Source organism: Vipera ursinii (genome assembly GCF_947247035.1).
Source record: "Vipera ursinii genome assembly, chromosome: 1".
Classification (NCBI taxonomy): domain Eukaryota; kingdom Metazoa; phylum Chordata; class Lepidosauria; order Squamata; family Viperidae; genus Vipera; species Vipera ursinii.
Genome location: NC_139512.1, coordinates 276,714,992 through 276,741,010, shown reverse-complemented (window position 1 = coordinate 276,741,010; position 26,019 = coordinate 276,714,992). Strand labels below are relative to the sequence as shown.

The 26,019-nt window shown below is 37.4% G+C and overlaps 1 protein-coding gene across 2 annotated transcripts; it reads left to right on the top strand.

The window, feature by feature from the left end:
• Positions 1-8,456: 8,456 nt before the first annotated feature.
• TMEM242 (transmembrane protein 242) lies at positions 8,457-25,802 on the top strand. Of its 2 annotated transcripts, XR_014490666.1 has the most exons (5): positions 8,457-8,662; positions 11,983-12,083; positions 14,822-14,959; positions 15,392-15,543; positions 24,191-25,802. XR_014490666.1 is itself a non-coding variant. In XM_083348126.1 (4 exons), the coding sequence occupies exons 1-4, from the start codon at positions 8,518-8,520 to the stop codon at positions 24,287-24,289; spliced, it is 483 nt and encodes a 160-aa protein (XP_083204252.1). In that variant the 5' UTR covers positions 8,457-8,517; the 3' UTR covers positions 24,290-25,802. The 2 variants fall into 2 exon arrangements, 1 of the variants encoding a protein (XP_083204252.1); XM_083348126.1 differs by lacking the exon at positions 15,392-15,543.
• Positions 25,803-26,019: the final 217 nt, after the last annotated feature.

Sequence of the window (26,019 nt, the reverse complement as noted above, 5' to 3'; positions counted from 1 at the left end):
TAATAATAATAATAATAATAATAATAATAATAATAATAATAATAATAATAATAAGTTGGAAGGGACCTTGGAGGTCATCTAGTCCAACCCCCTGCTTGGGCAGGAAACCCCATACCATTTCAGACAAATGGCCAGTCAATTTCCCTCAATTTCAGAAAGACTTTGGGCATGTATCATGCCATGCTGAACATGGCACAATTGGATGAGTTCACTAACATGCTAAAGCCAAATGAATCACAATCTTAATTGATAGCATCAGTTTATATGCTGCTCAGATCCAGAGACTCTAAGCACTGCTGTTTAGTGCAATGTGTGATTCCTGTGAATGCATCTGAGAATATCATGTCGTTGGCCAGGCACTAGGAGAAAATACTGCATACAACTCCTGTTATGTAGATATAGAAATTCAAATTCTACCTATTTTTCCAGCATATTTTCCCTTTTTCAATAATTTCCATTTTTATATCTAGAGATTTTATATCTAGAGATTTACTAATTGCTTAGTAAGAGAAATTCCCATTAAAGTTTTCCCTACATGCAGAATTGCCCTGCTACTTCTTGTGTTTCAGGAATAGCACAAGATTTGTTAAGGTCTGCATTTCTTGGGTCTGAGTGAGAAGATCTCAAATAAGTTCCTTTCTACTTTTCCATGGTGTTGGACTGAAGGGAGCTGTCCTGACTAGAAGGCCAAAATTTTTCCCCCTGGACAGACTAAGGAGTATCATCAGGATATTGTTCTAGTAGTAGTAGCTTATTATCATTTTTTTACTGGAAATAAAAGGGTGAGCTATGGCAGATTTAATTTAAACAAGTTGAATAACCTCATTTAAAAAAACCCCTAAGATAACACTACAAATTAGTAGCTGAGCTTTCTTGATTCCTCTTCCTTCTCTGTCCATTTTCCTTCATTGTATCTTTTTTAAAATAGAGATGGGAGACTTGACTTTTTGTTCTACCCCCCTCCCCCCTCCCCCCACTTGGATAAGTAAGGCTTGAATAAATTGTTTATTGATTTGGGAAGCATTACAGAAAGTCTTTCCAGCTGAAGAAAGGGCAGACATATTCTAAAGTAATGCACACCATAATTCATCAGTGAATCTGATGAAAGCTTAAGCAGATACAGTATATTCCTTTTCCTTCCCTTTTCCTGTATAAAGATCCTGGTTTTAGGCAAAAAGCATTTTATGGCTGGATTCACACAGCAAGTTAACTCATCACGGGTCTCAGCACAAGGCACAAATTTGTGTAAATTGACAGATAATAGCAAACAAGAATTTGATCGTAGTTGGTTAACTTGCCACGGTCTTCCTGAGAGAAGGGGATGCTTTTTCATGCAGTGTTGAGCCTAACATCTGCATGCAGCTAATCTCATTACTTGAAGAATCACAAGAAATGTGGCAATTAATAACTAGACAGCCCTCAACTTACAACCATCGTGATGATATGACTGCAAGACACTGCAACTGGCTGTAAATATGAGCCTGTTGCCAAAAATCTAAACCTCGTGTGTCAATAGGAGTAGCATGATAGTGATAAGAGCAAGTACACTTCATAAAGCACTTTTTCTGAGGCTGTTAGAGGTGATCCTCGACTTATGAGTGCAATTTCTGTTGTTAAGCAAGGCATTGACTTTGTTTGCTGGAAGACAACTGGGAAGATCGCAAATAGCGATCAATGACTCTGGGATGCAGTGACCTTTATAAATACATGCCAGTTGCCAAGTGCTCGTATATTGATCATGTGATCCTGGAGATTGTGTGATGATTGTTAAGTTCAAGTACCAGTTTTAAGTCATTTTTTCAGTGCTGTTGTAACTTTGAACGGTCACTAAACAAATGATTGTAAGTTGAGGACTATAATAATTGAACAATTATTATTATTAAATGAACAATCATAGATAGAATACTACCTGGAGCGTATTTATTAAGGAATAGCCTTGTTGACTGTGATATATTTCATCTGGTGGGTGGAATGGATTGCAGCCATACATACAAACTTGGCCAGCCCTGGAGGTGTATCGACAGAGAAACAAGAGATAATGCAGAAAGTGCAGATTACCATAACCCTCTGCACTCTGCTATCTCCCTTTAGCTCTGAACATACTGTATATAAGTGGATTTGCCCTTTGCATCTTTTGCAATATTTTGATTTTCCTTTGTTGTGTTTTAATATTTGTTCAGACCTCTTGTCTGAAATTGTATTGGGTTCCCTGCTTGGCAGGGAGTTGGACTTAGAAGACCTCCAAGGTCCCTTCCAACTCTGTTATTCTGTTCTGTTCTGATATTAATCTGGGGCTGATTTAGGTCAGTCCCTTTTCAGCAGATGCTCTTAAAGCTTAGAAGACGTTCCAAGTATGAAAATATTTTGGGGGTCACAAGGGACTACCCATATTCTGCTGTGATATGCAGAGACATTGTGCAGTGTCTGCTCAGCAGAAAGGCTTGAGGGAACAACAACAAAAGGATCCTTTAATAAAGAAAAGGATTTAATTCCCAGATAATACATCTCACTTGAGGCTGCGAACCTAGAAGGAACTTTGCCAACAAACATAGGAGGCTCAAAATTCTCTCCCCAAAGATATTTCATGATTAAAGGGGGGACATCGATGTCAGAATTACCAGCTCCTTCACCAGGAGCCTTGGTGGAGCAGTGGGCTAATGCCTCCTTAAGTAACACCAGCTGCCTGCAATTAGTGCAGGTTTGCATCCCACCAGGCTCAAGGTTGACTCAGCCTTCCATCCTTCCCAGGTAGGTAAAATTAGGACCCAGATTGTTGGGGGCAATAAGCTGACTTTGTAATAATGCCACTTGGGGGGGTGCGAAAGCCCTAATAAGCAGGCATATACATAGAATGAAGGCTATTGCTAAGCACATTGGTTTGTGCTTAAATTGTAAGCCGCCCTGAGTCTTCGGAGAAGGGCGGGATATAAATGGGATTAAAATAAATAATAAAAATAATAATATCAGAATAACAAAAGAATCAAGCTCAAATTTCACCCCGAATCAGCCCCACAGATCAGTGGGTAAGTGTGAAAGCTGACTGGGCAACAATGAATCAGTCGCTCTTGGCCAGTTCAATCTACCTCAGAGGATTGTTGCTGTGGGGGGAAAAAGGAGGCAGGGAGATTAAACCTGCAGCTGAGTTTAAAGGTGGAGGTGTAAATCAAATAAAAATATCATTTCTCAGCTAAATGACCTCACGAGATTGGACAAAATGAGTAAGGAAGGAGCCAGTGTGCTGAACTGTCTGGAAGAAAGATACCATATCAAATATAACAGTGGTCTGCAGACCTCTGGTGGGGGAATGGGGTGATGATGTCATCACAGGGTTTGCAAGGGCTTGAAGAAATGTTATGATTTAAATCTTGAGTTAAGTCTTGGGGGGGGTGTCCTGCTACAAAAGGTATTTAAAGGGGGTCCTTGGTGAAAAAAGATTGAGAACCACTGAAATATAACATAAATGAACCTCTTAACTGAGGCAATATTGTATACAAAATTGTCATTAAATTATAAATCTGTTTTTTTGAACCATATTGTTTTAAGTGCCAAGTGAGAATAGTCCCCTAATGAATGTTAAAACTATAGGATGACTCCATCTAAGCAAGTACATTACTCCTGGCAGCTTATCTCTTAATTAGATAAAGCATTATGTGTATTTATGATGCTATGAAACCACTGATCAATGCCAGCATGAAATGTTTACTAGAAACCTTCAGCCAGGGCAGCAGAAATGGTTCTGGGAAACTAAAGATAGGCTCGCTAAAGAAGGAAAGTTTACATAATGGTTTCTACATAAGAACAGATGGAAAGAATTACTGCATAATTTATTTACTTATACATTTTAGGCAATGATTTCTAGCATGTGCACTTTTTTCCAAAAGTCTCAGGCTGATTAGCAATAAATTGGAGACCTGTACAAAAAAAATGCCCATTTAAAATCAGACTCCACTCTTCCTTTTAGCTCTAAATTGCATAGTGAAATTTATGCGATTCTTCCATAAATCATCTTTTGGAAGTTTAAACCCAGCAATGAGAGACCAGGACTCTTACAGCGATTTTGAAATTTGTAGAAATATTTAAGGGAAACGTTATGATTATTTGATAATCTGCATCAGGTAAGTCTCAATTCTTAGCAGCCATATACATTTTCTCTAGGATGATCAGTTCCCAACCTGGTCTTCCAACAATGCGTTCATTGTTATTGGAGCCGAGGCTATCCACCCTATTGCTAAACATTCTCTTCTCCTCTTTCCTTCCTTCTTTCCTAGCATTAGAGCCTTTTCCAGAAATCTGGGTCTTTGTGTAATGGTTTCCCCGTCCAGACGTGTCTGACTTTAGCGGTCAGTGCTTATCTCTGTTTCGTAGCCGAGGGAGCAAGTGTTGTATGAAGACACTTTCATGGTCGTGTGGCCAGCCTGGAGCACTGTTACCTTTCCAACAAAGTGGTACCTATTTATCTACTTGCATCTGCATGCTTTCGAACTGCTAGGTGAGCAGGAGCTGGTGCAGATAATGAGAGCTCACCCTGTCACACGGCGCTGGGGTCTCGAATCCAGGTGTCAGCTTTCTAGCTGATAAGTTCAGGGTCTTTAACCACTGACCCATCAGTCTTTGTATAATGTGGCCTAATTGGATAATTTGAGCCTGACCATTCATTCCTCATGTAAGAACTCTGTTGATTTGTTCAATGATCTATTTGTTTATTTTCTTGGCTCTCCATGGTACTCTCAGGAGTCTTCTCCAACTCCAAAGTTCAAAAGAATCAATTCTAGTCTGTTTCTGTTATGTATCCAGAGCAGGCAATTGCATGGCAACAGCCACTAGAGGGCGTTGGTCTGGACGGTTTTGGCGGGAAACCCAGTTTCGGCAGGAAACCTAGGGCCAACCCCATTGGCTAGCCACCTACCTGGCCAGGTATATAAGGAGGCCAGGTAGCCCTTGTTCCTCAGTACGAACCCGCCCACACAATAAAGAGCTGAACTCGTACTCCGGCTGGCGTCTCTTCCTTGCGTCGGACCCACCACATAACAGTTTCTTCACAATCCAACGTTTGCTTCCATAGTATGCCACAGAGAAAGTTCTTGAATAGCATTCCTTCCCTGAAGTCATCTTAATCTTTGCAACAGCACAGACTAGCACTTGTTCAAAAGAGCACTGAACTCAAAAATATGTCAAGTGCCATTCAGGCATATTCCTATACAGAAATCATGTTTCTTGCCTCTTTTGGAGCTCAAGCCAAAATGGTCACAGAGGACAGCACTTGGCAACCGTGGGGAAGGACATGCCCATGACTGCTAAAGAGACAAACAGGAACTGGACAGATCACAACCCTGACTGTATCAATAACCAAAAAGGGAATTAAAGCAGCTCACGTACAGAGCAAAAAACCATGTCGAGGGAAGAGAGAAAGGGCTACTTTAAAAAAATAGTTTAAGATGACTGTAACCCAAGGACTACCTACCTGTGTTATTGAGCCAGAGAATGATGATGAAAGGAATGAAGAAAATATCCCAGAATGCCCTGTGCTAGTTGGTTGACTAAAATAGAGGTGTATTCCTATATACATAAATATTTCTCCAAGCCAAGTGACATTCTGCAATTTAAGTAACGAAAGTCAATGCAGGAAATGCTAAAATATTTTCCAGCAATAAAACCTGGGAAATCATGCTATTATTTTACTTGATTGGATACAGACAATATCACTAGCTGGGATCCAATGTACTGGAAAATGTTATGTTTTGCTTGCTTAGTTGCCATTTTGCTGTAAAAGAAGCAAGAAATTGTGAGCCTATATTCACCCACATGGAATATAGGGAAACAGGGAAAATGCTTTGACAACGATTCAGGTTTAAGACTGCATAGCAAACGTGCAATCACAACAACTGCTTAATAACTTAGAAAATTAGAGAGAAACTATAGAAAGGCAAAAAGGGCTCAATTCTAATCCAATTATGTTATTATCATAAAGCACTTATAAAAGAAAGTAGACATTACATTGTCTATTCTATCCACCCCAAACAAAAAATTATTCAGTGTTGACATTTAGAAAGTTATCAGATAAGTGACATCAGAGAAGGGTATTCTTGAACAATGCAGCTAGTAACAAAACACTATTCCCAGAATTTACTCTAAAATACCTCTCAGTACAAAAATATAAAAGTGATTCAGTTCTCAGGTTAGGGGCCGAATGTCATGAAGAAGTCGATATCATAGGGTCACTAAGAGTCAAGACCAATTGATGGCACATAATTCATCAATCATATTCATAACACGCTATAACTTTAGGAAAGAAATCTGCTTCAAATATATCCATATAACAAAAGTAATGTCTTCCAAATACTTAGGATTTCTTGAAATCAAGGAAGTAATGGCACTTTGGATGGAATGTGTTACCTTCATTTAAATCATGAGAGTTATCTGTAAATTGTTTGTATGCACAGACTGTATGATTACAAGTAAGAAACATTGTTACTTTAAAAGTCAATTTTTGAGACCATACTGTTTCCTTTGTTGACTTCAGGAATACCTTTGAAATTGGGGTGTGGGGCGATATAGTAGACTCTCTTTTTTAAGTTTGTCTTTTCACTGTATTTTTCTTCTACAATAATCTTTACAATTATAATTTTGCTAGAAATTTTTCTTATGATCTGTGTGACCTTGCAGTTTATCAAATGAAGTAAGCGGAAGCCTCATCACAATCTGACTGTGATACATAAGTCTGATATTAGTTTATGTTTGAGAAGCACTTTACTAAAGAGATTTAGACAGAGTCAAAGTCTATCTGATTTAGAATACCACATGTGGAATTTGATTAATTACTGATTATATTCAGAAGCAATGTTACTAAAAGGCTTGACTTAAAAGCTAAGATGATGCAATCTGACATGGCTATTGGTAGTGAATGTCTGAGTCTCCTTTGCCTCATCAGCAGTTAACACGAAAAAAAAAAAAGTGAGCTGCTTCGATTTTTGTGAAATTGTCTGTAGATTCATCCGCTCATGGTAGTAATCGTTCAATAACTCTTATCTAGGCAAAAGGGATTGAGATTTTTAAATCAGAACTACTAGAAAAGATAACATTTAGCCCAAGCAGGCATCTACCTAGTTTCATTAGAGAAAAGGTGTAGATCAGACTTCCAACTCTTTCTAGGTATGAAGAAGTTCTCATCTAAAAAAACACAGCTTACAAACACTTTCTGGTAAAACAGTTGAATTTTCCCCATTTTATTTGTAATATAACCAGGACAGAAAACTTAGTTTCTCTGAGATTGTATAGTTCTGTCTGTCCTGCTAGGTAGGCCAGGAGACTAATCTAGCTAATCTCAATAAAAGTCTCCTGGCCTACCTAGCAGGGCAGACAGAAGCATATATCTATATCTATAATCTAAATCTATCTCTACATCTATTTATCTATATACCTACATACGTGCATACATACATAATCATATTATCATATATCATATATTAATATATGATTTTATATATGTACATATAATTATAGCTAATCTCAATAAATAGTTTTAATTTTTCTGTGGAGTTGACTTCCTGACCTACCTTGCAAGACTGATAGAAGTAAACAATCACTCAGAGAAACTAAGTTTTCTATCCTGGATATATTACAAATAAAGTGGGAAATACTCAACTGTTTCACCAGAAAATGTTCGTAAGCTGTGTTTTTTCAGATCAGAACTCCTTCATACCTAGACACTAAGAGGATGTACCCTACGTGTGACTTCTTTTACCCGCAACTACAAAAGACCGAGCATCAGCCTCAGGACCAAGGGACAATCTGCCCATCTTATTAGAGAGATGATGGAAGTGCAATCAAAATTTGGATTATATTCACAAAGAAAAACCTGTAAAATGCCTGAGCCTTGAAGGGATGGTGATGGGGAAGCTCCTTACACTTGCCATCCCTTGTCCTTTTGTACTGCATTCATAATACTTAAGTTCATAGAAATTGGCATGTAGAGCATGTTGGCCGGGCCTGGCCTGTCTTAAAAACCTTAGGTACCCAATTCAGACTCAGAACTTGATCTCAAATACTTTTGTATTCATAATTCGATTCATCCAAGGTAATTCACGTATTTTTAAAAAATGTTGGTCGTGGTAAGTATAACTGCTGCAGGAGGCTCAATTCTTTACAAAGTGGTGCAGGTTATCCCGAAATATTTAACACGTGTCTCTAGAAGAAGCGCTTTTTTAGCCCACCCACTGATTTTGGAGGACCTCCTTCAATCTAGCTACGCCACTTACACTTGGAGTGGGGCCCTCTAAATTCCAACTGGAATTTATTGTCTACCCTTCCGCCAACTCCGAACCTAACCACAGCCCGAGCTTCGAGGATAAAACTCCCACCCTCCGCCCGGCAAAAAGCAGCCCCCAGATCGCGGAGGCGCTGCAATCGCTCTCCTCGTTTCCGCGGCTGATCCCGGCAGCACAAAGGCGCGAGTCCGCCTCCAGCCGCATCTCCATCCGGGTAGCTTCTTCCCTGCCAGGCCCTGGAGTTCTTCCCAACATGGGGCCGCTTGCCCCAGAAGCAGATGCGCGGGGTCCCCTTTTCGGGGTAGCCGATACGCGAACGCTTCAGGCTTCGGGGAGCTCTGATCTCGACACGAGCCGGACAGAGGACGAGCAGCGACGGCGACGTTTCGCCATCAAAGGTTGCTGTCAGCGGCTAAGTTATGAATAAATGGCAGCTCTGGGGACGCGAGGTGGCCGAATTGAAAGGTGTGTGTGTGTGTGTGTGTGTGTGTGTGTGTGTGTGTGTTCCTGAGTTTTTGAAGCCCAGCTCTTAACTTCTGGATCGGGCGGGAATTAGGCAACGTCCTCCTGTGGTATCCTCAAGGAGCAGTTTTTGCACAGCGAGCGTCCCGCTACTTCATTGCTGCACGTGTTTCAGGGATTCAACCACATCTCACGCGAAACCTGATTTCTTTTCATTAAAATCTGTTTCAGTAACAACCAGATGTCTAAGAAGCGCAGACGTCCTACCCAGACGTTATCGGGAGACCATGGGATGTCTACTGCTTTTGATAGTGTAACGTTCATGATGATGATGATAACTTTATTGTCACTTTGAATGTACACCAATCGGCAAACATCAAAATGAAATTTCGTTGCATACAGCTCTCAAAGGGTCACCACCTCCGATATATACTTCTTGTTCGTCGTGGCCTGCTCAGATTTCACATTGTCCATTTTAGTCTCTAGGGAGTGAACGATGGCAAACAGGACAGGTGGAAATGGGGCTCCATGTGGATTAGCCCTCAAGTTAGCTTGTATTCTGACAACCTCGCCTTCTTTCCTTTTTCTGATCCTGACTCTTCCACCTTTTCCTTAAAGAGGCCTTGCTTCTTTTTGCCCCTGGAGCACGCTGCTGCTGCTGCCACCAACTCCTCCAAAAGCCTCTCTCTCTTCTTCTGGGCCTGCCGACAGCCTCATCCAGTTTCTTCGCTCCATAAGCTCCAGGTCCTCTCCTCCTCTCGAAACAGCCCTGATTTGCAATACAATCCATCACTAGGCCAGCAGTCAGATCTTGCTGCTGGTAGAACATATTCAAACAGCGCCAACGACTTTTAACGGTCTCACCAACAGTTCCAAAACAACTAGAAACTTGCCATGCCAGCAAAGATTGTCGGTTGTATGTCGTATCTTTAATGAGATGAGGAAGGAAAGGGAGAAAAAGTTTGTGTGTGTGTGTGTATGTGTGTGTGTGCACGCATTTTACGAGGCTCCCTGAATCTGGAACCCTCCAGGTATATAATATTTTGGTTTTCAAAACTCCCTCTTTTGTTGCCAGCGATTATGAAAATTAAGGGAAAGGTGTCAAGCTTCAGTTTACCTTTTATTCTTAAGAAACAGCTGAAGAAGATGCGAATGCTTGAGTAGTTTGCAAACTTATTTTAGAGCATTAAATTGTGGCTCATGATTAGAGAGAGCTGTGTTGTAACGTTTGCTATATTAATGAAAGCATTTTCATCCACAAAAAAACAGTGCCTCTAATTTAATTGGGCATTTGATTTATTCCTACATATGAATATTATTAGAACATGTGGCACATTATTGAATTCCGAAGGGCAAACTTTCTTCTTCAAGAAGCTTAGAACTAGATAAATCTGTGTTAGCTTAATTGACCAAAATAAACAAACAGTAATTAGGTACACAGTGTGAAAAATAGAGACAGAAGTAAAATTAAAAATAAACACCTGATCTTCATTTTGAAAGATATGATGGAACGCTTTCTTTGGGAGATAGATGAAGATTTTGTTTTGTGTGCAACCATCTTATGGACATGCAAATACTGTCAGTGTCTTTTACACTCCAGATGCAGGCACAGTAGAAAGTTGGGTGGATTTTTCCCTTGGATGACTGTCTTTAATCACAGGCAAACTGTTGATTGTGCAGTGATACACTTTAATGGGTGAACTAGTGAGATCAACATATACCTCTTTTCTAAGGAAAGGCTGTTCTCATAAAATAAGAAAGATCACCAAATAATCTGTAACACTAGTTCTTCTGATATAAAGACACTCAAATGGCAGTCTCAGCTGCTCAATGGGACAGTCTTATGGATTGAAAATTATGGTTTTCTCTGATGGTTTTTACTTCAGAGAAAGAAACTAGTGGTAGTAATGTGTAGTAATGGCACCAAAACCACTAGGTGCTAGGTTATTATTTAATTATACTTCTTACTGTTTTTTCTCCCAGACAAAAGTTGTTTTGTTTATTAATAGGTGTAGAAAGCCAGACACATTCTACATTCACACTTTTGCACTCAGAATTTGTACCATGAACATACTTGGGACAGCCACTTTACATAATCTCCCAAACAATCTGGAGATTTTAAAAGCCACTTTGTGCTAATTAACAGAATAACAGACCTGGAAGGGATCTTGGAAATCTTCTAGTCCAACCCTCTGCTCAGGCAGGAAACCCTCTGTGATGTCAGACAAATGGCTGGCCAGTCTCTTCTTATAAACTTCCAGTGTTGGAGCATTCACCGCTTCTGGAGGCAGGTTGTTCCACTGGTTAATTGTTCTAACTGTCAGGAAGTTTCTCCTTAGTTCTAGGTTGCTTCTCTCCTTGATTAGTTTCCATCCATTGCTTCTTGTCCTGCTTTCAGGTGCTTTGGAGAATTAGAATTAGAATAGACCTGGAAGGGACCTTGGAGGTCTTCTAGTCGAACCCCTGCTCAAGCAGGAGAACCTATACCATTTCAGACAAGAGACCGTCTCGTCTCTTCTTAAAAACTTCCAGTGATGGAGCACCCATGATTTCTGAAGGCAAGCTGTTCCACTGGTTAATTGTTCTCACTTTTGGGAAGTTTCTTTTTAATCCTAGGTTGGTTCTCTCTTTGGTCAACCATTGTTTGGTTCTCTCTTTGGTCAACCATTGCCAACCATTGTTTCTTGTCCTGCCCTCTGGTACTTGGAAAATAATTTGACCCCCTCTTTGTGGTAGCCCCTCAAACATTGGAATACTGCTATCATGTCACCCCTGTTTCTTCTTTTCATTAAATTAGACATAAACAGTTCCAGAAACCAAGATGGACTAGGACTCCAAGATGCCTCCCACAATTAGTACTATTGAGCCTAGTATCACCTGTACTATACCTGTGTATTTGGTTTTTCTTGTCTAAATGTAGAACCTTATTTTTTTCACCATTGAATTTCATTTTGTTAGATAGCACTCAATGTTCAAGTCTGTCAAGATTCTTCTGTATCTTAAGCCCATCTTCTTGCCAGTTGGAATACCAATTCCAGTTGCTATATCTTCTTTCGTTCTGTGGGTTTTAACCTGTGCACTTATAATAAATAAGTGATCACATGCATATTTTGGCAACTGTGAGATTGATAGTTTTTCTTCTAGACAGCACTCAACGGCTTTTGCTTCAAAAAGAGCTTTATGGATCTCCGTTTTTCATGATGCTATAAAATGGATCTGATAATTTAATTTTTCCTTGCTTTCTATCTGTTGGCAGGTGGTCTTTTCCTTGCTAGTGTCGCTACTGCAGGAATGCTAGCAGGTTTTGGTATGACACTTGCTGTGACAAAGAAGAAAAGTCCCAACTGGTTCAATAAGGTTAGTTTATTTGAACTTCTTGTGCAGTTCTGATAGTTCAAAAGTATGTCAGAATGAAATAATAATCGTGGTGCAATATAGATATATCGTACAAGATGATATATGATAGGGTACAGTGCTGTAGATGCCTGCTAATAGAACAGATTTTTTTTTGGGGGGGGGAAATTTCACAAAAAATATAGTTAAAAATGAAAGCTGAAATAAATGGAACAAACAAGGGTAAGTCTAAAGTTACAATCTCCCAAACATTGAACCATGAGATATTTTGTTGAACTCTGATTTCTGGGTAGAATACAGATCTTTGTAAGATTAAGCATGATAAATAGAACAATGATTGTTATTTATTATTATTAGCCGGAGTTCAAATATCATTCCAGAAATCCAGTCCTATATTATTGATGTCACTGTAACATAGATTCCCCCCCCCCAAAATTTACTAAATTAATATCCTGTTTTTTCCCCACCATGAGGTATGTACAAAAACTTCTGAGAACATTTCCTGCCCAGACACTGATCAAGTTCATTGGAACCTAGTTTTTTTATAAGAATATCAATGCCTTGTGCCCTGTGAATTCCAATTCACTAAGCTCTGCTTATAGCAACCAGGTTTGCTGCTGAAAAAGATGGTTTCAGATTCAGGTGTTGAAAGTGCAGTGAAATTGTGTACTGAGTTCTGAATTCCAAACTAAAACAGAAATTCTGTCTTTTCTTTCCACTCTACCACAACTCTTTCATAGTTATTACCACCAGTGGCCTTATGAGAATGATTAAATACCATAGATTGTACTTTATTTATAATGGTATATATTGCTTATATCCTGTTTTGGGAAGTTAATTATCATGGAGGATGGGATATAATTAACGATCATTTAAATATTGTTCGACACTTTATATAAATTATATGATGAATGGTATATTTTTTTGATTAGCAGAAAACTAATGTTATTTTACTACTATTGCAATTAATTTCCAGACTGAAAGTCAGTTTGGTGTAGTGGTTAAACACACTGACTAGAAACTGGGACACCTTGGCTTCTAGTCATTTTAGGCACAAAGCCAACAGGGTGATTTAGACCAGTCATTCTCTCACATCTAGGAGAAAGGCAATGCCTAACCATTTACCGTATTTTCCGGCGTATAAGATAACTTTTTAACCCATGAAAATCTTCTCAAAAGTCAGGGGTCGTCTTATACGCCGGGTGCTGAAACTTTAGGGACATGCCTGGCTGGAAAACATGCCTGGCTGAGGAATTCTGGAAGTTGAAGTCCACAAGTCACAAAAGGGCCAAGTTTGAAGACCCCTGTCTAAATAGCCCAAAATAGGTACATAAGAGGTTAACGTTAGATTTTTTTCCCTATAATGTTTCTGCCCATGACCTGCCATTATTGAGCAAAGCAAGCTTTCAAAGTAATGTTACTAAATTATACATATTTGGGGGGAAGGTCAAGTATTGTGCTAAGTGGTATTCTTATATGAAGAACAGAAGTTGATTTTTTAAAAAATAAAGCCCTACAGGCAAACAATAACAAGCATATGTGACCAAAACTCTCTTAAAATAGCGGCTCCTTTTATCAATGAAGTCTTTTCTGTACCACTAGGGAAAAGTCCAAAATGTCTTTTTCCAGCCATTTTTTCAACACTTCTCTTTAAGGTTCTAAATAGTTTTTGTGTAGATCATATGACAGCTTTTTACTATGAATGACACAGTTATCTGAGTATTTTATTCCCTCAAGGAGTTCTCTCATGAGCAGACATTCCTGAGCTAATAAGCCCAGGTCAGCAGTTTTCCATTATCGTTCTTCTGAGGCATTCGTTTTTGCAGAAATTCCCACAATATCTTTCATTTTAACTCTCTCTTATCATGATAAAAAAATTGAAAACTTTCTTCAATGTGTTGTCTCTGAAGTCTTATCCTATATATAACAAAATCAATTGCTGGGATTTTGTTTACAGAGGAGAGGGGCATCTACGAAAAGGTTCAACAAATAATAAAATAAACATTTAAAATAGCAATATCAATATCAGACAGTGTAACAGTAACCTAGTTTGGTAATTTGTGTTACTCTGACCAGATCTCCCAATTGTGTACCTATAGTACCTTTGGAGGTTGGCTCTCTTTAATAACTCTTTAAGTTACTTAAAGTTCTGGTAAAGTTATTTATCTGTTGAGAAAGCTGCTGAGAATAAAAACATTCATGGACCATACATTTATGAATGCTGGCCCATATTTATCTGTCTTTAAAACATATAGTTTATTAATGGTCCTGTAAAAGAAATTGGAAACTTACATGATGATAGTCTCAAAGGTGCTTTTTCAAAAGGCAACTGGACTTTGTTGTTCCTTGAAGATGTTTCGCTTCTCAACTAAGAAGCTTCATCGGCGATGAAGCTTCTTGGATGAGAAGCGAACGTCTTCAAGGAAAACCAAAGTCCAGTTGCCTTTTGAAAAAGCACCTTTGAGACAACCATGACCGGGATGACTGAGATATTGATATGTTGATATGCTTTAATTGCCATGTGTGTATTAACAGATCTTTAAAGGATATTTTAGAAGAAGGAATACATATATTCCTCTCCTGTAACCATAATGTTTAGTGGTATTAGTGGAGAAATTAAGAGCATTTACATACTCATAGGGCAAAGTTAATATTATCATTATATGAATTCCTCAGTGCTTTTTGTTTATATAAGTACACAGTAATCTGTTTTCCATCACTTAAAATATATATTATTCTAGGGTGTAATTGCCACAGCAGCTTTGCCAGAAAGTGGCTCTTCCCTTGCTTTACGGGCCCTTGGATGGGGCTCACTCTATGCTTGGAGTGGAGTTGCATTGATCAGCTTTGCTATCTGGAAGGCTTTGGGTGTTCACAATGTAAGTATCTTCAATTAATGTTGCATGCTTTGGTGCTTTAGAAATTCCATAAGTTCAATAAGCACTTACACATTTTTATTTATGTAGGCAGCCTTGTATGTGTGAATCCTTTTTTAGGGGAAAATTAGTGAGAATATTGAACTGTATAAACCCCACTCCTGGGGGCTCACAGTGTATATTTGAATGGGTTGCTCAATAAAATGAAGAACCAGCAGTCGCCCACAAAGAGGCAAACCTGTGAAAGTAGATGAATGAAATTAGATTTTAAAAAAGGATAAATATGGAAAAATAGTTAAATATGTATAGAGTTGAGATTTGTTTGTTTTAATTGCAACTTGGTGAGTCCACTGCAGGAAGCTATGGTGTTTGGGAGGGCTAGGTTAAGTATGTGAATGCTGCTATTATGATTTGTTTGCTTATTTATGAAATTAGTATGCCACAGATCTTTCTAGACTCCTGGTGGGTTACAATAACAGAAGTCCTACAATATAGTAAGCTTAAACATCCAGGATAAATATCCTCCTCCAATCAACACTCCCCCCCACCTCATCCTGTTTATGATTTACTACAAAGTAAGAATCCAGGTAATAGTGATTTATTCAATAAACTATGGTTTAGCATGATGTGTTCTTTATATTTAGGTAATGAGAATTGATTCATACAAAAGGCTTTTGCTCTTTCTCCACATAAGTGGTTAAGCACACCCCTGCTGGATGAAGCCAAGGTCCATCTTGGTTTAGCGTTTTCCTTCTTGTAATGGCCAACAATCAGAAAGTTGGCTTACAATTCCTGATTTGTTTAAGAGTAACATATTTTGAACACCATACTAACTTGATTCTTGCTGGTCACTTCCTAAGTTGTTCACCAGCTAATAGGAGAAGATAAATAAGGATAACTAGACACAGTTTTTCAAAGCAAGCTTGCCTGGGAACAGTGTCCCAGGTTACATATTGTAAAAAGATAACCCTGTATTTTGTAGCCTCTTTGTTTCACAGAAAGCTTCAAGTTCAAATCTAAAAAAAGACAGATCTATTAAGTGAGATAGGTTTCCATAAATAATATGTTTTCGAGGCAGTTTATTCCCCCACCCTCACCACCTTGCAGTGCAGTATGTAGAACTACTACACTACTAATGTTTATTGTATCGGGGCAACCAAATTGGGCCTATAAAAATCTGGATCACTAAATGGCAAGAAAGTTAGAAAACTGATACCATCTAGTGGCCATCTGCATTTTGATTGTGTAGATCTGGTAGCTGTAATTACCAATACATGGTTCAAAATTCTTTTTTAAAACAAGAACTGAAATTTAAATTTTGTAGTAGCCCTTGGAGAGGGAGGCAGTTGCTAGCAATACAGAATATTTTATCTAGTATCTGCTTATAAAGGCTTATACATTTATTAGTAGTAATCGTTTAGTTCTCAGGGGAATATAACAGCAGCTGCAAGATTCAGACTACTATTTTGCAAATGAAAAAAATATTCTTATAAAAAAACATCCTTTTGCAGAGTTTGGTTTATTTTTTTAAACAATTACATGCTCCTCCATCTCATAGCATTGACAACTGAGTGATATATAGGAACATGGCATAATTTGATAGCACTGAGTTTCTGTAATCTATGGGAATGAGCCATTAGGATACACTTTCTGCCCAATTGAAATACTTTCATTCTTCTCTGGTACTCTGAAATGTGGGAACAGCACAATCTGTCCACTTCTTTTATCTTGAGCAATATTTTTGCCACATTTTTCAAATGTTGGAATAGTAACAACAATCTGAAGCAAGGCAAAGAAAGATAAAAATAACCTCCAGTGGATTTCTTTTAGCTCCATATTGCTGATTTTTAGTTATGTTACAAAGAGATATTTTTACTTCAGTTGAGTTTGAAACTATCACTGACTGGTTTGGCTACTTTAGTAATAATGTTGATTTTTATAAAATCATATTAAATAACGTCTACAGGATATTGGTTTATTAAAGTTTCTTTTGAACTCAGGAAACTGGGTAGGACATATTACTTGGACGATAGACTGAGAATTGTTTTTTGAATCCCCAAAACCACAGTGGCATGCTACTTCTGTATTTTTTTAACTCAGATAAATGTGTACATTTACTTTTTAAATTGGTTCATCTAAATAATACTTGACAGAATAATAGAATAACATCACCTAGAAATGTCCTTGCTATATGGGAATGTGAGAGTGTATAGGTGAAACTGTAAAATAATTGCAAAGGTGAAGTTATTGCAAAAAATAGAGAAAAATCAGATAGGATTCAGGAACAGAAAAAAGGATTATCCTTAAATTCTGGGTACACCACTTTTACATACTTCTGCAGGATGTTCCCCACCGTCAAATCATAGCCATTTGTGCACAACTCAGATTAAGGGTGAAGAGTCTGTGGTGCTTTAGATGTTGTTGAACTGCAAATCCCATCATTACAATGGATGGGGCTTCTGGAAAGTGTGGTTGAGCAGTACCTGGAAGATTGTACTGTATTTAACTCTTCACATGGCTATGTTATTAGTATAGTATTTGTTTTATTTGTCCTGTGAATCTAAAAAAAGTGAGATGATTGCATGCAAGGTTTTACACTTAACACATAGATTATGGTGGTTAGCTACAGGTGCTTTGGGAATGAATGTTGTTGGCCCCAAATGGATAGGCCAGGAGTAGGCAACCTCGGCTCTTTTATGACTCATGGACTTCAACTCCCAGAATTCCTGAGTCAGCTATGCTAGTAACTGCTAGCATGACCCAGATTGTTGGGGGCAATTAAGCTGACTTTGTAATAATGCCGCTTGGGGTGTGTGTGAAAAAGCCCTAATATGCAGGCATATACATAGAATGAAGGCTACTGCTAAGCTTGTAAGCCGCCCTGAGTCTTCGGAGAAGGGCGGGATATAAATGGAATGGAAAAAAAAATTGACCGTCTGTCAGATGGAGGTAGGATTATGAAAAAAAATAATTTGGCTACCAGAAGACATTTAGCAATCATATTCAGTAGCTACATTATGAGTCATGATGATTAAAAAGCTGTTTAAACCAAAATGTAATGAGAGAGAAAATTGGAATGGTCCCCAGCCCAACCCCTAAAGACATTAGTCATCAACATTGTTGGCACAAATGTTAGAATGGATAGAATAACTGTAGGTGTTCTGATTGACTTAGATAGTCTAGGACCTTCAGAGATGGAGCATTGTGTGCATTATCATTAAGTAGCCTTTCGTAAAATAAATCTTGCTAGGAAAATTAAGACTTTCATTAAAATGAAAAATAAAAACAAGCAATGATCCAGGAATTTATCTTGGATGCAGTTGAAGGAAATGCCTTAGAAAGACCTTTGTTGCACTACAGCTACATCTGCTGGCAAAAGGAGAAATAGCTTCACAGTTTTTTTTCCCCTTTTAGATTTTGATGCATTGTTTTTCTTTATCATCTCATACAAGGTAACATAACTGAAAAAATGTTGCATTTTCAATATTCAGAACTTTAATAAATCAGGATATGAACTAGATATAAAACTTTAAAAAGTGTGCACTTTATACTAAATTGCCTTGGGAGTAGATGCTGAAACGATGGGAAATCATAGACCTGTTTAACCAATTTTCTGTTTCAAACGAAAGAAGATGAAAATGTTCTAAAAAAGAAGAAGATGCTATAGGTTAAAATACATCTGGACCAGGATCATGATGTAAATCTAGAACTATTATATATTCTCTGTGCCAGATTGAGTTCACAAGTCTGGAATGACCATGCACTCAGTTTTTCTATCCAGTATTGTGATGCGGGCTATAGACTGCTTTTCCTCAACTTTGCTAGTGCAACTACTTAATCCTTTTATGATTAGATCTGGTCATTACCACATCCATTGCTTCTTCACTAAACACAGTGCCACGCTAGAAGATGTCTCAGAAGTTCTAGCTAGTCAAGAATGCCATCTCCGTCAAGTCCTTTTTGGCAGCAAGATGTTGAGATCATGTGATTCCCTTAGTGTGGATATTGGCTACTTCTGTTTATGACAAGATGTTGATTTTCCTTAGAGTTCTTCTATGGTGTACATCTGCCTAGCTTTAACGATCTGTTAATGAGAGGTACACAATGGTATTGTTTGCTAAGGAACATCTGATGCAAAGTAGCTGAGAACTTTCCCTGCTCCACTTCTTGAAACATGGAATTTCCTCTTTGAGAAGCAAATCTGTATTCTTCTACCCTTCTTTTCCGGCATTTGAAAGCAATTCTTTTACAAGAATGCTTTAATTTACTGGCTTTTAAATTGGATAATTCTTTCTGTCTCTTGGTTATGTTTTTTCTCTTGGTCTATTTGGTTTATTTAATGATTAGCTTAGGTGAAAATAGTTTTTCTCTAACATGGTACAGGTGGTCCTCAACTTATGACTACAATTGACCCCAAAATTTCCAAGACAGTTGTTGAGTTTTACCTCATTTTTTTGCCACAGTTGTTGAATGAGTCATTTCAAAAGGTTAGTAACATAGTTGTTAAGTGAATCTGGCTTTCCCAGTGACTTTGCTTGTCAGAGGGTCGCAAAAGGAGATCATACTACCCTGGGACTCTGCAACCGTCATAAATACATATGCCAGTTCCCAAGTGTCCGGAATTTGATCACATGACCAGAGGGTTGTAACTTTGAATGGTCACTAAATGAATGCTTGTAAGTCGAGGACTACCTGTATGTTGTATTGTATGGCAAAAGTACAATTTGTGGTATATAGGAACAGATGGCAATGAGAAAAAAAAGAAAATAAAGGATACAAGTACACTACGGCTTTTCTACTCAAAAAAAGCATAGCATAGGGTGTTTTTTTTTTTGCTTTTGTAAAAGACAAGAACATGCGTCAAAATCTGCCAAGATTCTTGAATTGCTAAGATCAGAATAAAGCATTCACCAAATCCAAAGTGTAAAACTGCTGTGCTTCAACATTTCCTGACTTAGCCCTTGTCTCTCCAGAAATGTTTGTACTATTTAGAACAGGGTCAGTTTGTTTGCAAATTTACTATGAAAGATGAATTGTACAAAAGTTCTTATGTCTTAAAAGTCAGCAAAGAATTCCCCCCCCCCTTTTCGGAATAACTGCAGTCTTAATTGCAAGGATTTTCACAAATGTGTTAAAGGAACATGCATAATCGTTTACAATCTTTGTGCCAGTTTTAATTGAGCTGCCCTACAATGATAATAGCTACATTATATCAACAGAAGAACCACTTGATAGAAATATGTAATAGTTTTCCAGCAGTTACAGCAGAATTGTCCTAATTTATTTTTAGCCAGAGGAAATAAGCAATGTATCTTTGTATTTAATTAAAGCTGCAGTTGTAACATTTGCCAGTCACAGAGGCATTTCTCTATCTGCCTCACCTAGCGAATGTTTTTGTTAAAGATAAAAAAAGAAGAAACAAAAAGCGTTTATAATTTGTCGTGGTCTATGGCAATTAGAAAGCAACATGAAATAAGTAATGAAGACTCTTTTCATTATGATAGTCTTCATAAATCAGTTTTGTAATGCCTTCGCAAAGCAGATACTGTCATTTATTTTATAGCGAGGATGAGTCATAAAATATTTATGATCTTTAAAAAAAAATGAGGACTGCACATAAACAGATGGTGGGTGCAAACCAGGATGGGGAGGGATTCCGTGACCTTATAACATATCGTCTTTGTGACAAAATTCATAACATCTTTGTTTTGTATACATTCATTAACCTTTAGAACTGCTGTGAATAGAAAGGCATTGACTACTACCACTGTGTCTAATTAAAAGGGAAATTAATTGTTTAACCTTATTTGTTATATTTACAGCCTCCCCTATTTTGTAACCCAGGGTACAAAATCAAAGAATCAAAACATTTTAACAAAATGGGGAAAAAATTCAGAAAGTTTTCAAAAGCTAAGAAACTAGAGCAGGTGTTAAGTATGCCAAATAGAACAGAGCAGAATAGAATTCTTTATTGGCCAAGTGTGATTGGATACACACAAGGAATTTGTCTCCCGTGCATAAACTTTCAGTGTACATAAAAGCAACAAATGATTTATTTATTTTTATTTTATTTTTATTTTAATTCCATTTATATCCCGCCCTTCTCCGAAGACTCAGGGCGGCTTACAAGCTTAGCAGTAGCCTTCATTCTATGTATATGCCTGCTTATTAGGGCTTTCACACACACCCCCAAGCGGCATTTTTACAAAGTCAGCTTAATTGCCCCCAACAATCTGGGTCCTCATTTTACCTACCTTGGAAGGATGGAAGGCTGAGTCAACCTTGAGCCTGGTGATAAATCATGATCATAAACATAATACAATCATCATAAATCATAAGATACAACACTCAGTGATAGTCATAAGATACTGAATAAAAGCAATCAGCATAAATCATAAAACACAAACAGCAAAGCTGATCGTCATAAGATGCTAAAGGAATAGGTAATAGGAAAGATGAGAAGGACAATAATAATACAGCCCTACTATATGACTGTAGCATGTTTTTCTCCTGCCTAGGTCACTGATGACATCAAAGCTGCATGGAGACCATAATTCCCACAACACTTGTTTGATATCCTAAAACAGTGTTGTGGGAATTATGGTCTCCATGCAGCTTTGATGTCATCAGTGACCTAGGCAGGAGAAAAACATGCTATAGTCAGAAGCTCTGATCATGGCACATCCTGTCCTGGAACCAGCATATGAGTTTGTGTCCCAAAGTTTTCTAGACACAATTCAAAATAGCTGTTTTTAATGTAACAAGTGTCAGATGACTACGGTAGGACCTCCTGTATCTAATTTTCTACATAAATCTTTTAAAATGGTGTGAGGGCATATTCTTGGTTATATCCACCAGCCTGCAAGCAGAGTTTCAGCAGCGAAGACACAGCCTCAGTTACTGTCTCATTCCTACCTAGCACTTTTTTCCCCCTTAGGGGTTAATCAGATTCATAAGGCAGATCATTTTTCCTTTGGGGTTTGACATTCATTGGTTTATGTTAAACAGCTTACCTTAAAAGGAGGTAATTGGCTAATTAATTCCATTTTAATTAGCATCTGATTTTGTTTGTGTCGTTAAAAAAAGTTGTCACCTGCTCCAAACCCTAGAGATAGAGTGCAAGTAGCTAAGATCTAATGTGGTCTCTGCAGAATTTTGTGAAGGGAGAGCAATTCCTTAGCATTTCAGGAATCTTTTCTACCCCATTCAGACTAGTATGAACAGATGCCTTAATCTATCTGTAATAGCAGAGTTTGCATTCTCTTCACCTGCTTTGTTTCTCTTATGTAGTTTTAAAAAGCAGAATGCAATAAAAAACACTTTGGCGGCCTTTATATTTATCTGCTGATGAAGGAGTGTTGGGTTAAAAATGGAAAAAATAATTATTTACCTTTTATGGTAAAAAGGTTGACAATTTGAAGAGGCACAATTGTTCTCTGTGTGTGTGTCTTTCCCAAGGACACAAACTAGGATCTTTCTTTCTTTCTTTCTTTCTTTCTTTCTTTCTTTCTTTCTTTCTTTCTTTCTTTCTTTCTTTCTTCTTTCTTTCTTTCTTTCTTTCTTTCTTTCTTTCTTTTTCTCTTTCTTTCTTTCTTTCTTTCTTTCTTTCTTTCTCTTTCTTTCTTTCTCTCTCTCTCTCTCTCTCTCTTTCTTTCTTTCTTTCTTTCTTTCTTTCTTTCTTTCTTTCTTTCTTTCTTTCTCTCTTTCTCTCTCTCTCTCTCTCCCTCCCTCCCTCCTTTCCATAATACAAGAAAAATGTTAGTTTCCAAAGTGAAGCTCACTTCAGAGAGTTGTCTTTAAAATTACTGAGATGAGGGGAAAAAAAGTTCTGTAGGGTGCAAATAATTCACATCAGCCTAAACTAAAGAATAATGCTGGAGTTCCCATTTTTGGTGATTCATCAGAATGTAATAAAATTAATGTTCACTTTTTAATGGGGTTTTAGAGAGAGATTAATTTGCTTTCCAGCATGAATTACTAATTGGTTCCCTATTCCTTTATACTTATATCCTGTCTTCCATTATGCAATTTCGAGTAGAATCCATGAAGTTTCCAGCCACTGTTTTGTTCACTATTGACATGAATGTAATTCCTGAATTTCAACAAGGATGCTGCTAAATCCACTCTATTAGACCTTACTAAATCCTTTCTTTTGAAGAATACCTGGGAAACTGGATTATGATGATGATTTCATATATTTTGATGTCCCTTCCTATATAAAAATTCCCAAACATGGTAAAAAAGAAAAGAAAAAGAAATCTAAAATACTGTAATCACAACAAAATCTTTCAGCCCATATTCCTATGGAGAAAGCCTGGATGAAGAGAAAGATATTCAACAGGCACCCAAATCATCTTATGAGAAGCATCTGAGGAAGGACCAGTGTCAAGGTTAGATACCACCATAGAGGAAAGCTACATACAATTGGTTACTCTGTGGTTCAGATCACATGCAGTAAGACCTTCCCCTTGACCTAAGTTGTTCAGGGTCTTCTATGCCATAAGCAAAAGCTTAAACTCGACTTGCTAGTTAATTAACAGTCAGTGCAGTTGCTTCAAAAAAGGTGTAATTTGTATAAGCACTCAATTCACTAGCCAACTCATCACAGTTTGCACAACTGAACGGTTGTCCCATTCGAAGTGCATTATAATCTAAGGGTAAGTTTCCAATGTATCGAAAATAACTAGACTATTCTTGAAAGGATACAGTTGGTATATCGGTCAAAGCTGATAATTGGCAATCCTAATCAGAGATTAGTTGGACCTTTAATTTTGACAACAGTGCAGGAGTAACACTTAAAATACCAAGTTTGTGTTCATTTGTAATTTAGAGATTTTTTTCTGATTTTCTCTGTTGCGCGACTTTTAAATCCCTGTCATGGTTTGTCATGGCTAACATGCAACAAAATACATGTTTATTATAAATGACATTAACCAGATTTCTTTATAGCCAGGAGTTTAAATGCACTACAAGAAGTGATAATTTTTATAAGAAGAATTTATAGACCTGCTTGTCTTTCATTTGATTTGTTTCAAACAGGAATACACTACATCCTAGTTAGACCAAATAATTAATCCATTATTTTGTTCCTGTTAGCTGGTGAATAAAGAAACTTGTTTTTTTGTGTGTATGTTTACTCAAAATAAATAGAGGGAAGAAGGAGAGTACTAGCAATGCAGTGAATTTGTGATTTGATGCTGTGGTGTTACATTTATTTCTTTATCTTTTTTTTAGATGAATGAATTTCGGAACAAAATGCAGTCATTATTTCCATCAGTTCAAAAAACTGCAGTAAATTCTGTTGAATGGGAGGATATTTGGAAATCTAAGTGAACGTCACATGGAGGAATTTGTACTAAGCCTTACAAAACCACAGAAGAATTAAAATATTATATTTGTATTCATAGTGGCATGCAGTCAGTAGTATCAGCACATGCCCCCTTACTTTTTCAGGCAAAATTAAATTTTGCTTTTAGTAGTTTTCACTTTAGTGATGATAAGTGCAGAAAAAGATTAAGATGAGCATGAAGCATGCTCAATATGTGGTAATAAAACAGAAATTAACCCCAAAGAAGACATGAATTGTTGACCAAGTTAATGGGTAATAGTATCCCTATCCTGTTCCCCCCATCACGGTGATTCATAGCGGTTTTAAAAGATGGTATATAAACTACTAAAGCAGACTGAACAGTGCTTGTGAAAAATTATACAAATAAAGTGATGGTCACTAAATTTTATTCTCTATTCACTGGATTAGTATGTGTCTTCAAGAACCAGGACCATAAATATTCTCAGTGCAAACAGAAACGCAACATATGATAGATCTGCTTGGCAGTCCATTTCTGACACTAGTTACAATCCAAAGAAAGAACTCTCTGGGCCTTTGCAGATCTCAGATTGGTTCTCCAAACTCTGATGTAATCCAAAGAGAACAAAAGTTTGTTCTGAACAAAACAGTCTCTTGGGTTGCAATAACATTCCAATCAGAGAGAAACAATCCTGAGCTTGGATAGTTGTTGTAAAGCAAGTGTGGAAATGGAGAAAAGGAACCAAATTTCTTTTCAAATGTTGATGTACCAAACAATTCTAAAGTAATATTATTTGAGAGTAGCCATGACTAGCTCGGAAGGAATTGGATTTGGTGATATTCTCAGCTGTATGAGAGCCCACCTCACAAGAGAGTTTAGCAATTAAAGAACAGAGCTGAGCCATTTCACTGTTCATTTTTACAAGACTATTTGGGAGTCCCAAAGAGATAATGTGGATGAATTTCAGCTAGCGGGTGAATTGTGAGTCAGTACCCTAGAAAATGTGAAACTGATTCTAAAACAATGTTTTAATTGTAACCCAATTAAATGCTGCCATCTGGAAAAACAATCATTCTAACTGTTTAAAATTAATGTGACAGAAGAGTAGGGGGTGTATTTTGCTTTTGTGCCCCTCCTGTATTATTAATTAATGGACTATTAGCTTTTTAAAAAAACTAATATAGAATAGACTATTCTTTATGTAGAATATTTATTTGACTGCGATCTAAATATTCCTAACATAATGCTAGTTAGGAATTTTCTGCCTTTCATCACACTTGTCCCCCCAAACATTAAGTACGTGATTTAACTGAAAGATATTTTCATGTAGTTCAAAAGGCTAATTGTGTATGGCATTCCCCTAAGTTATGGTTCATTGATTTGAACACTAGAATAACTTTAAAAAACTGCTTTTCTGAGTATGTACAGTATATGAAAAAAATAATTGTTGTTTAGTATATTGGACTTATTTACATACCAAAATTAGAAACTACTACACAAAAGGGCTTTGTGTATAAAGAAAAAGAATAAAAAAGAACACAAAGAAAATATTGTTCACTGATTTTTTTTCATACATGCAAAGCGTTGATAATTTTCTTGGACAGCTATCACTGTCATGTGCATTTATTATTTTTTTTAAAAGTTAGTTTATGAAAACAGTCTTTCAGCATTTCCTCTCCAGATGTGTTGGAACTACAGCCCCCCAAATCATCCGTGTTTGATTGTGCTGGCTGAAATTCTCTGAATGCCTGTTTA